Source organism: Apodemus sylvaticus, chromosome 2 (genome assembly GCF_947179515.1).
Source record: "Apodemus sylvaticus chromosome 2, mApoSyl1.1, whole genome shotgun sequence".
Taxonomy (NCBI): domain Eukaryota; kingdom Metazoa; phylum Chordata; class Mammalia; order Rodentia; family Muridae; genus Apodemus; species Apodemus sylvaticus.
The window spans coordinates 112,919,212-112,935,754 of NC_067473.1; the positions used below are offsets into that span (position 1 = coordinate 112,919,212).

The 16,543-nt window shown below is 43.2% G+C and overlaps 1 protein-coding gene across 1 annotated transcript in view; it reads right to left on the bottom strand.

Annotated features, from left to right (window-relative positions):
- Positions 1 to 2,275: 2,275 nt before the first annotated feature.
- Positions 2,276 to 16,543, bottom strand: part of Pole4 (DNA polymerase epsilon 4, accessory subunit) — a 37,497-nt gene continuing 23,229 nt past the window's right edge. Inside the window, exon 4 of the mRNA XM_052174046.1 lies at positions 2,276 to 2,439. Within this exon, the coding sequence (XP_052030006.1) occupies positions 2,276 to 2,439 (164 nt within the window). The remainder of the gene's footprint in view (positions 2,440 to 16,543) is intronic.

The following is a 16,543-nucleotide window of genomic DNA, read 5'->3' on the forward strand; positions in this document are numbered from 1 at the left end:
AGGGACAGTTAAAACTAATGGCCATTTGAGGAGTCATATACAAATGTAATACAGTTGATGCTTCCTATAATATATACATATGTGAAGTTGCTCTAAATAAAATCACCAAATAACAGGAAAGACAGAGTGCCAACTAGACATCTTTCTTCACCAAAATGAAATCTCTAGTACTTAGAATGGTTTATATTAAGAAGTAACGGCTGTGGCTCCAGCGACCTCTCCCCTTATTTGTTCCAAGAATTATCTGGCCAACTTGGAAAGGAATTCAGAGTCTTCTTAATCGCCTTAGTTAAAGATACCCTAAGAGCCTTTTTAGCCCCACACCCTCTTTACAGTTCCCACTCCTGGCTGGAGTCAAGGATAGGCCAAATTCCGTTCTCCACAGAACATTCTTGAGTAAGAGTCCTCACAGAATGTGTTAACTGATAACCACATGACCTCCAGAAAATTCCAGGCAGATCTAAAGATCAATAGTCAACAGATGTTAGCTAATGGGTTTAAACTGAAACTTGACTGATGTAACCTGTGCCTCTAAAAAGTATAAAAACTGCCTGTAATGTCCCTTCGGGGTCGCCTCTCCTTCGTGGGCAAGACAACCCTGACTAGTCGGCTCATTAAACCTCTTGCTTTTTGCATCGATTGCTGCCTCCGTGTCTCCTTGAGCTAGGGGGCGGGGGTGTCTTCTCAAGCAAGGCTCTTCGAGTCTTACAATATCTAATAGAATTGTTGGCCTAAGGAGTCCCATGGAAACCAAAAACAACCCAGGCTATTGCCAAGGCTATTTGTTGCCTTACACAAGTTAATTGAAGTGTCCTGTTGCTGAAAACAACACCTAGACAACTCACTAAGCATGGAGAAATCAAGCTGGTGCCTACCTAGAGTCTTCACCCCTTAAGACATGGTACTGGAAGGTAGTTTGCATGCTACCAAAGGAGAATAGTAATTACCAACACAGCCACAAATGCTTAGATCTACAAGAGGGACTTGTCTGTGAGGTATGTTGGTGCAGTTGTGGCACAAAGCTCATGGGAGTAACTGACCAAGATCAGATTGAATTTAAGGCCCACTCAGTGAGATGGAGCCCATTCTGACCACTGCTTGAGGTGCCAAGAACCTGAGACTAGATAGGACATAGACCTTGGGGAAAAGCAAACATTACTGCTCTGCTAATGTAGCAATAAAATGACTCCTAATTATAGAGAATGCCTCTGTGTAGTATATGGACACAACACCTGTCAATTAAACCTGACTGGACTGTAGCTGGGGCAGGAAATAGAAGATGGGACATCTGACAGACAGAAAGAATTCTGGGATAGAACCAAGCACAGGAAGATTGAGGCCCCAATATCAGGAAGGACATACAAGGAACCTGAACAGAGGTAACCTGTCACATGGCAGAACTTAGATTAGTGTGGAGAGCTTTTGGGGCTGCTTGGCAGGAATTTGACATTGGACCATGACAAGGAAGCAAGCTCAGGCAGGGACCTGATTTTAGGCTAGAACAAAGAAACAGACTTCAGGCAAGAATATGACTTTGGGCTAGGACAGGGAAGTAGGCTCAGATACCTTGGTCATCCTGATTTGCCCTTAGGAACACTGGTCATGGGAATAATCACAGGACTTTGTTTATTACCTTGCTTGTTCCTTGACTATTTATATTTATTGTCTTGCTTATTCCTCAACCTAGAACTGACCTTATTACTTGCATGTAATTAAAATGGTATAAAAGCAGATTGGGAAAAAATAAACCCATCTCAGTCTCAGAACTGGCTAGGGGCATGCTACAATGTTGTCTAATTGTCTTTTTTCTTTTTAAGCCTTGCTCCTGCCCTGGAGAAACTTGACTGAGCTGGCTTGGTCATATTAGAATAAATGGAATAATAACTTATAAAATAGTCAGGGAGCAGCCAAAGCTTATGGCCTAGATACTTGTAATTATAATTTAAGTCTCAGGGTCATTATTCTGTGAACTTGAGACCAAGAGAAAATAGCCCATTACACCTAATGGCATTCTGCTGTGCTCATAGATCCATGAGTTGCTCAGCCAGCATCAGAAAAGCTTCCTCCAAAAGTACATGAGAATAAATGCAGAGACCCATAGCCAGACAATGTGCAGATGATAGATCTTAGAACACTGCACGGGCTATCGCTATAGTGACAATTTTGGTTTCTCTGAAAAACAGAAATATAAGAACATGTTTTTATTTTAATCCTAGGTGTGGTATGGGGCTGGTTCAGATTGTCTACAATAGCTGACTATGATTTGCCTCATGCTCTAGCAGGGGTGTGATTTTGCCAGCTGCAGATTGTTTCTGTGATAGTGTGACATCTGGAATTCTGGGTATTCAGAGGATATAAAAATGCTAGGGTCCCGAGAGGCAGGATAGGTTGCTGGTTGGTAGCTTTTGATTGCTGTTGGTTGCAGCTTGTTAAATAGTCATGTGCAAAGAAGAAACAATAAAAAGAAATTAGATATCCTGACAATTAGATATCCTGACAGCAAAGATCAAATTTGTCCCAAGGAACTCAACTGCCCTAGGAAATCGTCTAATGATAATGGATAATGTCTCCCCTTTCCCTACAATCCTTTCCATCTAATCCTAGATGGCTCTTTACCATCTAGGATTAGAGGGTTTAAAGGGTGGAGGAAAAGGGATGAAGAAAGGTAGAAATAAAAAATAAAAAAAACATGAAGTAGCCAAAATCCAGCTACATGTCTCCATTAATCCCTCCCATCAAGGTTCAGGGAATCCTGAAGAAGAAAAGACAAAAAGCTGTAAGAGCCAGAGGCGTTGGAGGACAGCAAGGAAACAAGGCCTTTAAACGTAACAAAATTGAGCATATGAGCTCACAGAGCCTGAGGCAGCATGCACAGGGCCCAGATAGGTCTGCCCTGGATGGGGTCCAGGAGCTGAGATGATACAAGGAAACACGTCACCCATTGCTAATCTAGACGGCAGCTCCAATTGATAACCAACTGAAATTTGTTGTCTCCAAAGGAATTTCACTGGGGAAACAAACCATCTTAAGTGTCGGCCCCATGCCCTGCAGAAGATGACCAACACGAAACAAACTCAATGGTAGCTTTGGAGGTTCTTCAATGCATAAAGCTGTATCACAACTTTCTTTTTCTTTTTTCTTTTTCTTTTGTTTACCCTATAGGTCCTCTGGTCCTTTGTGTATATATCATGTCTTCCATTTCTGTGCTTTTATGGATTCCTGTGTGTATCTTTGCATCTATATGTGTCTCTCATGCTTTCTCTTTGGCTATTTTTCTTCTGTTTGTTTTGTCCTGCTCTAACTTATTTGTTCTTGTTTTTACATTATTTTATTCTATTTTATCTTCTTATTATTCCTTAGATGCCTGTTTGTTTTCTAATGAGAAACAACGACAGTGTGGATCCATATGGGAAGAAAGAAACTAGGTGAAGTTGGGGAAGGGGAAACTGAAACCAGAATATATTGTATGGGGGGGATTTATTTTCAAAAAAAAAAGAAAAAACTTAAGACATGTTCCTGACCCAGCCATGGAGAGTGAGCAAGGAGTCTCAGGGGAAACTGCAAAGATGGTGTGCTCCTCTCCTGCTTCTGTCAATGAAGTTAGACATGAAGGTACAGGCTTTGCTTCTCTTACTCTTTTTTTATTATTATTACTTTTTGTTTACAGTCCAGTCATTGTGACCCTCCTGGTCCTCCCTCCCACAGTTCCTTGTTCCATTCCTCCACCCCTCTGTCTCCAAGAGGATGCACCCTCACTAGGCCTCCCCACTCCCTAGAGCCTCAGTTTTCTCAAGGGTTAGGCACATCTTCTCCCAAATGAGGCCAGACCAGGCAGTTCTCTGCTGTATTTGTGTTGGGGACCTTGGACCAGCTCCTGTTTGCTGCCCTGTTGGTGCTTCACTGTCTAAAAAAATCTCAGGGGTCCGGGTTAGCTAAGACTCCTGGTCTTCCTATGAAGTTGCCCTCCTCTTCAGCTTCTTCCAGCCTTTCCCTAATTCAACTGTTGCCTGTACCATGGACTAATGCTTCCCAACCCTACCTGCCCTTGGGGGTTGGAGGTGAGGTGGCACAAAGCCAGGGACAGAGGCTCTGGTGAGAAATACTGTAGCAAGCTCCCTGAACACTGCACCAAGTTCCTTTAATACCCTCCACCCATGTCCCCATTGGTCCCAAGAAAGCATCTCTTCTAAGCAGCAGTTCCTGACTGATTGACACTGTCTACAATCTTTGGTCTCTCAGGCAGTCCTCAATTGGGTCCTCCCTCAGGAGATGTTTTTGCAGCTGCCTAACCCCTGGTATTTACATAGAGGTAGTCCCACTGTTCCTGCTACATTCAAACACAGGGATCCCTGACTTCAGTACAATGGTTGGGTATAAGTATCTGTCTCAGTCAACTGCTTGTTGAGCCTCTCAGAAGGCAGCCATGCTAGGCTCCTGTCTGTAAGCACAACATAGCATCAGTAATAATGTCAGGCCTTGTAGACTCCCCTAGAGATGGATCCCAAGTTGGGCTTGCCACTGAACTGCCTTTCCCTCAATCTCTTCTCCAATTTTGTCCCTGCAGTTCTTTTAAACAGGAACAATTCTGGATCAGAGTTTTCAGCAATAGGATGGCAACCCCATCCGTCCACTTGGTGCCCTGTCTTTCTACTGGAGGTGGACTCTATGAGTTCCTCTCCCCATTGTTGAGCATTTCCTAAGGTCCTTCCCTTTGAGTCCTAAGAGTCTGTCACCTCCCAGGTCTCTGGTACATTCTGGAGGGTCCCTCACTCCCACCCACCCCCAGGTTGCATATTTCCATTCCTTCAGCTGGTTCTCAGGACTTCTCCCCTGTCTCTCCCCTGCACCAATACCTGATCATGTTCCCCTTTCCCCTCCCCTTCTCTCTCTGACCCAGTTCCCTCCCCCTCTCTACCTCCCCTGGTTGCTTTCTTCTCCCTCCTGAGTGGGACTGAAGCATCCTTACTTGGGCCTTCTGCTTATTAACTTTCTTGACTTCTGAGGATTATATCATGGGTGTTCTATACTCTTTCGATTAATATCCACTTATTATTGAGTTCATACTACACAAGTCCTTTGGGGTATGAGTTATTTATTACTCATCATTTTTATTACTTATTACTCAGGTTTCACTCTACTTTCAAATCTGGAAGCTGAGTGGCCAGCCCCTCTTTCTTAGCTCTGGTTGATAGTCTTCACAAGTTTCTCAGTCTGATTTTATTAAGAGAAGTATCTAAATTTGTGGGGTTTGTTTAAATTTTTTATCAAGTGGAGATGACAGCCAGTGTGAGGTCAGCAAGAAGACGGACATGTTGCTTGGTTATTGTGGTGTTAGCATTAGTGCTTGGAGAAAAGCAGAGGGAAAATGAATGGTGAAGATGCAGTTATGCTTCCCATGGGAAACTGCCAGAAACAGCAGCTGGATAAGAAGCATGAAAAGAAGAAATGGAAATGTTCAGATGAGCTGTGTAAAACTACCTGTGTTCCTTGGTGAGGTTGGCTTCTGGTCCTTCCCAGTCATGAGAAATTAATTTAAGGCCTCACCCTAGATAAGCACTCTCCTACTGAGCTATATTCCCAACTCTCAGCCATGACATTTTATGCAAAAAAAAAAAAAAAAAAAAGTCACCTGCAGTTCAAGCAATATAGTCTACTGCATGTTTTAAAACCAGTTTGTATGGGCTGGAGAGATGATTCAATAGTTAAGAGCACAGGTTGCTCTTCCAGCAGACCTAAGATCAATTCCTAGTGCCCATCTGGAAGCTCAGAGCTGTCTGTAACTCCAGTTCCAAGGGATGTGACACCCTCACACCAATGCACATAAAATAAAAATTAAGTAAACTATTTTTAAAAACTGTGTGGATGACTGCTCTTCTGAAGGTCCTGAGTTCAAATCCCAGCAACCACATGGTGGCTCACAACCATCCATAATGAGATCTGACTCCCTCTTCTGGAGTGTCTGAAGACAGCTACAGTGTGCTTACATATAATAAATAAATAAACCTTAAAAATAACTGTTTGGAAAAATAAATAAAAATCAAAACAATCAGCTTTAATAAATGTTTATTCATTTAAAAAACAAAAAGAACAAAATAAACAATTTATAGACAAGAATTCTAAGAGAAAAGTGAGAAACCTGAAGAAGACATTTTACCTTCATTTTATTACTTTCTACATATTTTTAATTATTTTAATGTTATGTGTTACTTTTATAACTAAGCTAAATCCTGTTAATACATTTTAAGATCTGAGGAAGATTTAAGCACATCAAGTTCAAAAAGACTTCAACATAATAGCTAAATAAAATATCACAAAGTTACAACACATATTAGTTAGAATGATTTTGTTCACAAGAGCAACTAGAATCAAATTCAAGACACCGGCAAAATCTGCAAGAAGCAAACTTTAAAATTCTACTGAGGAACATAAAAGAATAATTGGATAAATGGAAGAGCAGACCCCACTCTTGAGAAACTCAATAATTTTAAATTGTTGATTCTCCCTAAATTAAACTATAAATTTAATACCGTCTCAATAAAAGTGACAACAGAGCAGAGGGATGTGGCAAGCTGTTTATAAAGCACATATGAAAAAATGAAAAATGCAAAACTCGTTTGTGTAAATATGCATGTGTCCCTGTGGGTGTGTGCACACATGGTAAATATGCATGTGTCCCTGTGGGTGTGTGCACACTGGGCAGAGGCTGGGAGCTGACCTCAGGTGTCTCCCTCAAGCATTTTTCCACTTTCTTTTTTGAGACAGGATCTTTAACTGAACATAAGCTCGTCCATTCTGCTAGCCTGTCTAACCACCAAGTTCTAGGGGGGAGCACTTGTCCCTGCATCCCCCTTGCCAAGATTACCAATGTATCTACTGCACCTAGATTTTTATGTTGGTGTTGGGATCTAAACTCTGGTTATTGCTTGTACTTTGCCTATCAGCCATCCTACCAGCACCACAGAAACTTAGCCTAGTAGAGAGCAACACTTCTACACCCTGTGTACTGGCTGATTTTGTATCAAGTTGATACAAGCTGGAGTCATCAGTTGGGAGAGAGCCTTCATTGAGAAAATGCCCCCATAAGATTGGGCTGCAGGCAGGCCTGTAAGGCATTTTCTTAATTTGTGATAGATAGGAAAGAGCCCTGCCCATTATGGGTCGTGCCATCCCTGAGCTGATGGTCCTAGGTTCTATAAGAAAGTAGGCTGGCCAGAGGTGGCAGTGGCTGCAGTAGTTGGATCTCTGTGAGTTCAAGGCCAATCTGGTCTACAAAGTTAGTTCCAGGACAGCCAGAGCTACAAAGAAAAACCCTATCTCAAAAAAACAAACAAACAAACAAACAAACAAACAAAGAGAAGGAGGCAAGAGAAGGAAAAAAAGAAAAGAAAAGAGGAAGGAAGGAGGGAGAAAGGAGGAAGGAGAGAGAGGGAGGAGGAAGAGGAGGAGGAGAAGAAGAGGAAGAGGAAGAGGAAAGGAAGGAAGGAAGGAAGGAAGGAAGGAAGGAAGGAAGAAGAAAAAGAAAGAAACAAAGAAACAAAGAAAGAAACAAAGAAACAAAGAAAGAAGAAAAAACAAAGAAAGAAACAAAGAAAGACTGAGAAAACCATAAGGAGCAAGCCAGCAAATAGTTCCCCTGCATGATGTGCACAGTTCCTGCCTCCTGCCCTGCTTGAATTGCTGTCCTAACATCCTTTGCCAATAAACTGTGATGTGGAAGCTAAGCTGAATTTTCTCCCAAAATTGCTTTGGTCATGGTGTTTTATCACAGCAGGAATAACCCTAACTAAGACACCATGCTAATAGTTAAAATCATGTAGAATACTTCCATACAAATATAGACATTGAAACACAATTACAGAAATGCTGACATAATGAACAAAGTATAAATAAAAAATGCAAAGAAAATAAGAGTGACCAAGGACACAAAGCCACCATCTTTGGTGAGCAGACATGAACAGCCTCAAGAGAAAGTGGTTTGCATGCCCAGGCCTGGGAGTATAGAGACCTGGAAAGAATGGCCAGAGGAAGTAGGGGTAATAGAGAGGACTGAAAACAGAGATTTAGAGATTGCTTGGGAGTCTGTTCATGGGGCTCCTAAAACTCCTTGCATCTTCCTAACCCTCCTCTCCAGCCATCCCAACCATTCATTTGTTCTCCAGAGTTGCATAAAGCCAAAATATAACATGATTTTCTTTTTGTTGTTTTTGTTTTGTTTGTTTGTTTGTTTGTTTTTGGTTTTGGGTTTTTTTTTTCCGAGACATTTCTCTGTGTAGCCCTAGCTGTCCTGGAACTCACTCTGTAGACCAGGCTGGCCTCAAACTCAGAAATCCACCTGCCTGCCTCTGCCTCCCAAGTGCTGGGATCAAAGGTGTGCACCACCACCGCCCGACTCTAACATGATTTTCAGTGTAGCATCTGTGACTTGCCACAGGAGGCTGGAATAAAGTGTTCAGATGCATCAGGACCTACGAATGTATTGTCCTGGCACCCTCCACTAGACACTTCTGGAGAAGCGAGCGCCTCTCCTGTTTGCATGAGCACAGGGCATGCTGGTACAGCATCTTCTTGTCTATCAGATCCTGTGTCTTCTGATGCTGAGGGCACCTGGACCACACTGAGCAGCAGGGCACTACAGCAGTAGCTCTAGTCAAGTACAGTTGAAGGGGCTCCAGGAACCCCAGGAACCCTTAGGAAACCAACGATATCTTTTTGAACTAAATATTCACATGGTACCTGAATTTCTTTATATACTTTGACTAAAATGACACTTGCATGAGAATCTAGCTGTATTCTAGTCACACCTAAAGAGATTTGCAAAACTATTCAGCTAGGCTAGCCCTGGGCATACACACCACAGCATCTTTGTTCACCACTGCTGTGTTTACAATAGCCAGGAACTGGAACCAGCTGTCATTCACCTAATACACAGATAGTCAAAATGTAATGCACACATACAATGGAACTCTACTCAGCTGTTGGGGGTGGGCAGGGAGAGAGAGAGAGAAAGCTAAAATCATGAGATGTGTAGATAACAGATGAAACTGGAAAATCCTATTTTGTACAAGGTGACCCAGGCTCAGAAAGACAGTTGTCACAAATTGTCACCTTTCTCTCACATATGTGGATCCTAGCTTTGAATATTTAGATTAGTGTGTTTAAGATACAGGCTTTTTCATGTCAGAAGGCTAGACACAAGCCATGAAAGTTGGGAGGAACCTTATAGGATATCAGTAGTAGAACACAGGCAGAGATGGGGAGACTGGGGGTGGAAATGTTTAAGGGGAGATGGGAGTGAGGAATGGGGAACACTGATGAAAGATAACCAAAGCTAACGATGTATAGGAAAAGGCTGTATTGAAATCTATAATTTTAAAATATAATTTAAAAATAAGTGTTGGCTATTCAAAGTACATGAATCCTGGGAGGTGTGGCAGCTCCCCTTAACCCTTATATAAGGAGTATATAAGATAGATAGATAGATAGATAGATAGATAGATAGATAGATAGATAGATAGATAGGTAGATAGATGATTAGATATAGATATAGATATAGATATAGATATAGATATAGATATAGATATAGATATGTAATGTGAACTCCTAGACCTAGAAAAACTCACAGTTTGTTTATTTGTTTGTTTGTTTCGAGATTCAGTTTCACTGTGTAGCACTGGTTGCCCTGGAATTCTCTATGTAGACCAGGCTGGTCTTGAACTCATAGAGACTTGCATGCTTTTTCCTCCCAAGTCCTGGGATTAAATGCATGTGCCACCACATCTGGCTGACAACTCACATTATCTTATCTGTTTGCTGAGATTCTCACCATTTCTACATAGGCTAGCGGGATGTAGCTCATCTGAGAGTGCTCAACCAGCATGAATCCCTGGGTTCGATCCCCAGAACTGCCTAAAACCATGTGTGGTGGCATAGACATGTGATTTCAGCACTCCAGAGTGAGAGCAGGGTCAGAAGCCGACAGTCACCCTCAGTCACATACCAGTTTCAAGGCCAGCCTGGACTACATGAGATCTTGTCTCAAGAAATAAAACAAAGTTCCCACAGTTCCCATAGACTCACACACTAATCTATCTCTCTGTGTCTCTCTCTGTGTGTCTCTCCATCTGTCTCTTCCCTGCCGTGTGTGTGTGTGTGTGTGTGTGTGTGTGTGTGTGTGTGTGTGTGTGTGTGTGTTCCTGTGTGAGCACAGAGTCAGGAGTTCCACCTCATTAATTGTTCTCAGACACCATGCACTTTATTTTTTGAGAGTTTTTGTAATTATGTGTGTTCAAGGGTGTCTTGCGTGGGTTTGTGCCCATAAGTGCAGGTGCCTGTGGAGACCAGAAGGAGCGGTGTCTAACTCCTGGGTCTGGATCTGGAATTAGAGGCAACTATGAGCCACTGACCTCAATACTGAGACTAGAGCTCAAATCGTTGGCGAGAGCAGTATGTGCTCTGAGCCATCTTTCAGCCTCACACCACCCCTTTCTGAGAGAGGACTGCTTACTGCCCTGGAGCAGTAAAATCCAAGCAGACTAGGTAAGCCCCAAGAATCCTCCTGTCTCCAGCCCCCCAGCTCTGGGATGACAGGTGAGAGCCACCACACCTGGCTTTTTCCTGTGGGTTGTGGGATCAGACTCAAGACCTCACTTTTTCAAAACAAGCACTTTACTGACTGGACCTTGGTCCATTAAAAATAATTATTTTAGTCTTTAAACTAACTCTCTTCTTTTCTCACACCAGACCTTAGGGGGAGTCCCAAAGCTAGAATCACAAAGCAGACAGTCCTGTCCACTGCTACCCTCATGAAAACAGCTGTGTGAAAAGAGACACACATCATACACAAAAAGATGTGTATCCATGTGGGTAGCCCTATGATGAGACACACAAACATGAGAGGCCATGATACAACCACCCTCCTCTAGAAGGAGGACAGAGAGCGTTTCTGTGTATCGGACTTAAGCTTAAGCACGATGGCAGGTGGGGAAGGGGATGAGACAGAACACACAAGAGGCAGAAGGTGCCTCTGGCTAGACCAGAGTGCCCTCAAGGAAGCCAGAGTGTCTGAATCAAGGCTGGGGATGGGTGTATTAGCACAGAAAGGCAGACTAGATCCCTCCTGTCTCAGTCAGGGGTTCTATTCCTGCACAAAACATCATGACCAAGAAGCAAGTTGGAGAGGAAAGGGTTTATTCAGCTTACACGAACACATTGCTGTTCATCACCAAAGGAAGTCAGGACAAGAACTCACACAGGGCAGGAACTTGGAGGCAGGACCTGATGCAGAGGCCATGGGGAATGCTGCTTACCGGCTTGCTTTCTTATAGAACCCAAGACTACCAGCCCAGGGATGGCACCACCCACAATGGGCTAGTTCCCCCACATACACACACACACACACACACACACACACACACACACACACGCTTGATCCCTAATTGAGAAAATGCCTTACAGTTGGGTCTCATGGAGGCATTTCCTAAAGGGAGGCTCCTTACTCTGTGATAACTCCAGCTTGTGTCACTGACACACAAAACCACCCAGTATACCTCCCAATCTAGTCAGTCTTACTAGGCAATTTCAGCCCCAGCCAAGTATCATATCAGTCACAGGACATCAAGCCAAGAGGGTTCAATTTGTCCTTTACAATAAACAGTCACCAGCATGTTCTCCAGATTACATTCAGTCTCCTGCAACTGCCAGATCCTCTTTTTATCTTTTAGAATAGTTGCTAACATACTCCCGGCATTCAGTAAAGGAGGAGCATCCATCCATTAATCCCCATCTTTTGACTGCTGACTCTCAATAGATACCCATTACCCTCACCCCAACATAGACTATATACTATTTTTCTAAATCGCTATATAAAACTATGAGAATCAGCTATGGATGGTGATGCATACCTTAAATGTCAGCAAAGAGTCAGAGAAAGTTAGAGCTACGTAAATTGAGGTCAGCCTGGTCTACATGGTAAGTTCCAGGATAGCCGGGGTTACACAGTGAGACCCTGACCCAAACAAACAAACTAGGAGAACTCTAGAGAGGTACAGTTCTTTCAAAATGTCTAGCACCAGAGTGGAAAAATAGTACTGTTGGTAAAGTGTTCACAATACAAAGTGTAAAATCTTGAGTTCAATCCCAAAAGCGCACATATAAAAAACTGGCACAGCCGGACGGTGGTGGCACACACCTGTAATCCCAGCACTCTGGGAGGCAGAGGCAGGTGAATTTCTGAGTTTGAGGCCAGCCTGGTCTATAAAGTGAGTTCCAGGACAGCCAGAGCTATACAGAGAAACCCTGTCTCGAAAAAACCAAATCCAAAAAAAAAAACAAAAAACAAAATAAAACAAACAAACAAACAAAAGACCCTGGCACAAAGCCTGTAATCCCAGAGCAGGGGAGGCAGAGGCAGGAGGATTGCTACAGCTCACTGGTCCACCAGCCTATCCTACTTGGCCAGCCCCATGCCAGTGAGAGATCTTGTCTCAAAAAATATGATCTTGACAAATGACACCTAAGGTTATCCTTTGACCTCCACATGTGTACACATACACTCACACACACACACACACACACACACACACACACACACACGTATGCATATGTATACATGCATACATACATACACAGAGTTTACTGAAGAGCAAAGCCCTTGTCAAATTCTACTAGGCCTGCCACCCTAGGGTTGCTTCTTGCCTTGTGTCAAATTACCCCTGCTTTTAGTATAGATTCTCTCTCTCTCTCTCTCTCTCTCTCTCTCTCTCTCTCTCTCTCCAGAACACCCTCCTCCCTCAACTTTTTACTTTTACTGACTGCTTGATGAAATCACGATTTTATGTCTCCAGTCATTAAGAGTGACCTTAAGGAAAAAAACAATTTTTTTTATCTCTCTTTTGGCATTCAACCATGTCCTACCAGTGCAAAAAAGAAGAATCCAGAAATAATCCTTCAACACCTAGCCAGCATCCCCCTGGTATTTTACTGTTCCATAGCACAAAAAGCAGAGTTTCTCAGCAGGCTACGGGAGTCAGCATTGCTGTCAGTAGCCTGTTGTTTTGAAATAATTCTCACTTGTCCTGAGGTGGTGCGCATTTCCTGAAGACACCGTGAGCATCTTCAGAGAATTCATTATAGTGAGTTGGGCTGTCTGGAAGGCTGGATGCTGATCTCTGCTTTATGACATGTGGATATGACAACCCTCAGATGAGAACGGCGAGCCCTGCAGCTCCCTGGTCAGTTTCTATTTATCTTCCCTAATAAGGTAGAGATGTGTTCATTATCAGCTCGTTGGAGATACACCATGAGCTGACCAACAGAGATGTCTTTTTAAAACCAAGTTTCTCCCTATGGCCATGGACTCTATTAGGAACAGGCAGTGTAAAGGACATGTTGTCTGTCTTAGGTAAAAGCTCTCCAATTGTCTCCAAAGAGGCCCTTCAGGGTGACATTCATAATCTCTGCGAGTGTGCTTCAGGCTACGAAACCTGGGGTTATTAGCACATCAAAATAAGCTTTTCCTCAGAAAGGAACACTCATTAGCTGACTTGATGTCTGATATGCCAACAAGCCTTCCTTTGTGCACTTCCTTTCAGAGAGTTACAAATCATTTCTAACTCTCATTTCTTACATAGAACTCCTGTTACCCCAAGCGACCCATATTCACAATGGAGAGTCCACAATAGTAAGTTACTGAGTAGTAAGCAAAGATCTAAGTTAACAAAAGCCCCAGTTACAGTGGCTTCCATCCTAACGAGTATTCATGATAGTGTTTCTCTCTATTGCAAAACATAGTATGCTATTTTGTAGTCATATTGGTTGGTTGGTTGGTTGGTTGGTTGGTTGGTGGGTTGGTTGGTTTGAAAGGATAGAAAATACAGCCTAACTCTCTAATGACCCCAAAAAGTCAGAAGTTTAAAATGCTATCTCGCTCCAAAGAAGCTCTAACTCCAGCCTTATAAGGAACCCCAAACATTTCATTTCCAGAGCCTGCTCTCTGTGCTCATTGTTAGAAACTAGGTAAAAGGTTGCATTCCAGAGCCCACCCTTTGTTAAGAGCTAGGCAAAAAGGCCTTGAATAGGTGATCTTGGCCCCATAAGGTAACTGGAAATGATCTAATTATCTTCTTATCTTGCTTCTGTAAACTACATATGCCATTACCCCCATCCAGGAGTTCACGCAGCTATAGACCTCCAAGAAAATAGGAAACTAATTAGTCCACGGAGTGGGGGCTCTGATAACTTAAACTGATTGGCCTAAAAAACTGTGGAGTGGTACAAATCGATTGGCTTGCACTTCGAGGGCTCTTGATGCTAAGGAATGATTGGTTTGTGATTCTCGGGCTTTGTTGTAAACTTAGAAAAGCTGTCCCAATTCTGTACTCAGGGTCCCACAGTCCTCTACCCCTGTGCGTTGTACACCTGTGGACCCCAGAGCTCTAGAATAAAAAAAAAAATCCTCTTGCTAATTGCATCAAGACCGTTTCTCATGAGTGATATGGGTGTAGCCTTCCAAGGCGTGGGGCACTGGGGCTCCCTCGGTTTTTTTCAGGTCTTACAGGTTTATGTGTTTGTTTGAAAGCCAGGCTAGCCCCCAACTTGCTCTGTGGCTGAAGGTAACTTCAGACTACTGACCATACAGTTTTTACCTACGGAATGCTGGAGATACATGCCTGTTCCACTAAGTTTGATACAGTGCCAGGAGTGAAGCCCAGGGCTCTGCATGTGCTGGACAAGTACTCAACCCAGTGAACTACATCCCCAGCCTTCTACTACCTTTTGAAATGTGAGGAGCTACAATCTGTTAGGCTCATTTCATTACTCAATGTGGTGATTTGAATGTGCTTGGCCCAGGGAGTGGTACTATTAGAAAGTGTGGCCTTGTGGGAGTAGGTATGGCCTTGTTGGAGGAAGTGTGTCATGTAGGGGTAGGCTTTAAGACCTTCCTGATAGCCACATAGGAGCCAGACTTCTGTTTGCAGTTAGACTGAGATGTAGAACTCTCAGCTCCTTCTCTGGCACCATGTCTGCCAGGACGCTGCCATGCTTCCAGCCTTGATGATAATGGACTGAACCTCTGAACAGTTAGCCAGCCCCAATAAGGTGTTGTCCTTTAGAAGAGTTGCCTTGGCCATGGTGTCTATTCACAGCAATGGAAACCCTAAGACACTCAAATAGAATACTTTGTTAATATAAAATAAGGTGGAGGGAAATATTCATTTTTTAAAATAGGCATTAAAGAAGAAAGGCATTAAAGATATGTAATGCATATCACAAACTCTCTTCAACCACAGTATTAGTTCCTATAGATCAGCATGCATTATTTCATTTATTTGTTTTGAGAGAGGGTCTCTTGTAGCCCAGATTGGTCTCAAAGTCCACTATGTAGCCTAGGCTGGCCTAAAATTCCTAATTCTCCAACCTCTACCTTTCAAAAGCTAGGATAACAGGTATGTACCACTTGGAGGCAGCATGCTATGTTTCTTGAAGACCTTTACAAACTTCAACACTTGGGTGGTGCCCTGCATAAATACATCATTCTGTTCTCAGAAGCCATAGGTCATTAAACAAAAATCCCAGTGCAGGTGTGGGATACCTCCCAGTGAGTTGCTAGCCAGGGAGACCTCCGAGGCTCTCAAAACAATGGAAGTTGCAGACTGTGCCACTGCACACCTTTAATCTCAGCACTTAGGAGGCAGAGGCAAGGGGCTGGAGAGATGGCTCAGTGGTTAAGAGCACTGATTGCTCTACCAGAGGTCCTGAGTTCCATTCTCTGCAACCACGTGGTGGCTCACAACCAGCTGTAATAAGATCCAATGCCCTCTTCTGGTGTGTCTGAAGACAGATACAGAGTACTCACATTAAATAAATAAATAAATCTTAAAAAAAGAAAAGGGAGACAGAGGCAGGTGAGTTTCTGTGAGCTAGACGCTAACTTGGTCTACATAGTGAGTTTCAGAACAGCCAAAGCTACATATAGAAACTCTTATCTCTAAATAAATAAATAAATAGTAAAAATGGAGGCTATTGCATTGCTCTTGATCACTTATAGAACAGGATAAGCCCCACTGCTAAAGCTACCACATACTCTGGAAACACACAGGTAAATCAAGTGGGAACTGTAGCTCCCTCCCCTCTGATTAGCATTCCTAGTACTGTAAAATGTTATGCAGGCTGCTGGGGGAGAAACGGCATTAGCAGTCTTACCTAGCTGTAGACCAGGATGCTGCAGTGTGTTGCCTTTTAACTGCCCCATTTTAATGTTCCGGGAACGGGCCACCCTACCAGCCCCACCCAGGGAACATTGGATCCGTGGGTGAAAAACGCAGACATACACATGTAGCTCAACTTCAACCTGCCTTATTGGCTCAATTGCTGGGCACTTCAGATCTCCCACATCTAGTGTGCCCTTCCCAATACCCTTAGCTCAGGACCTCTTAATCTGCCCTTAGCTTAGTGTCCCAGTCACCTTCTCCTGTTCAACAACCCAAAATGGCCCTCAACTTAGTTGCATTTCTAATCTCCCACCTGGGGAAGCAGCCGAGGGCCA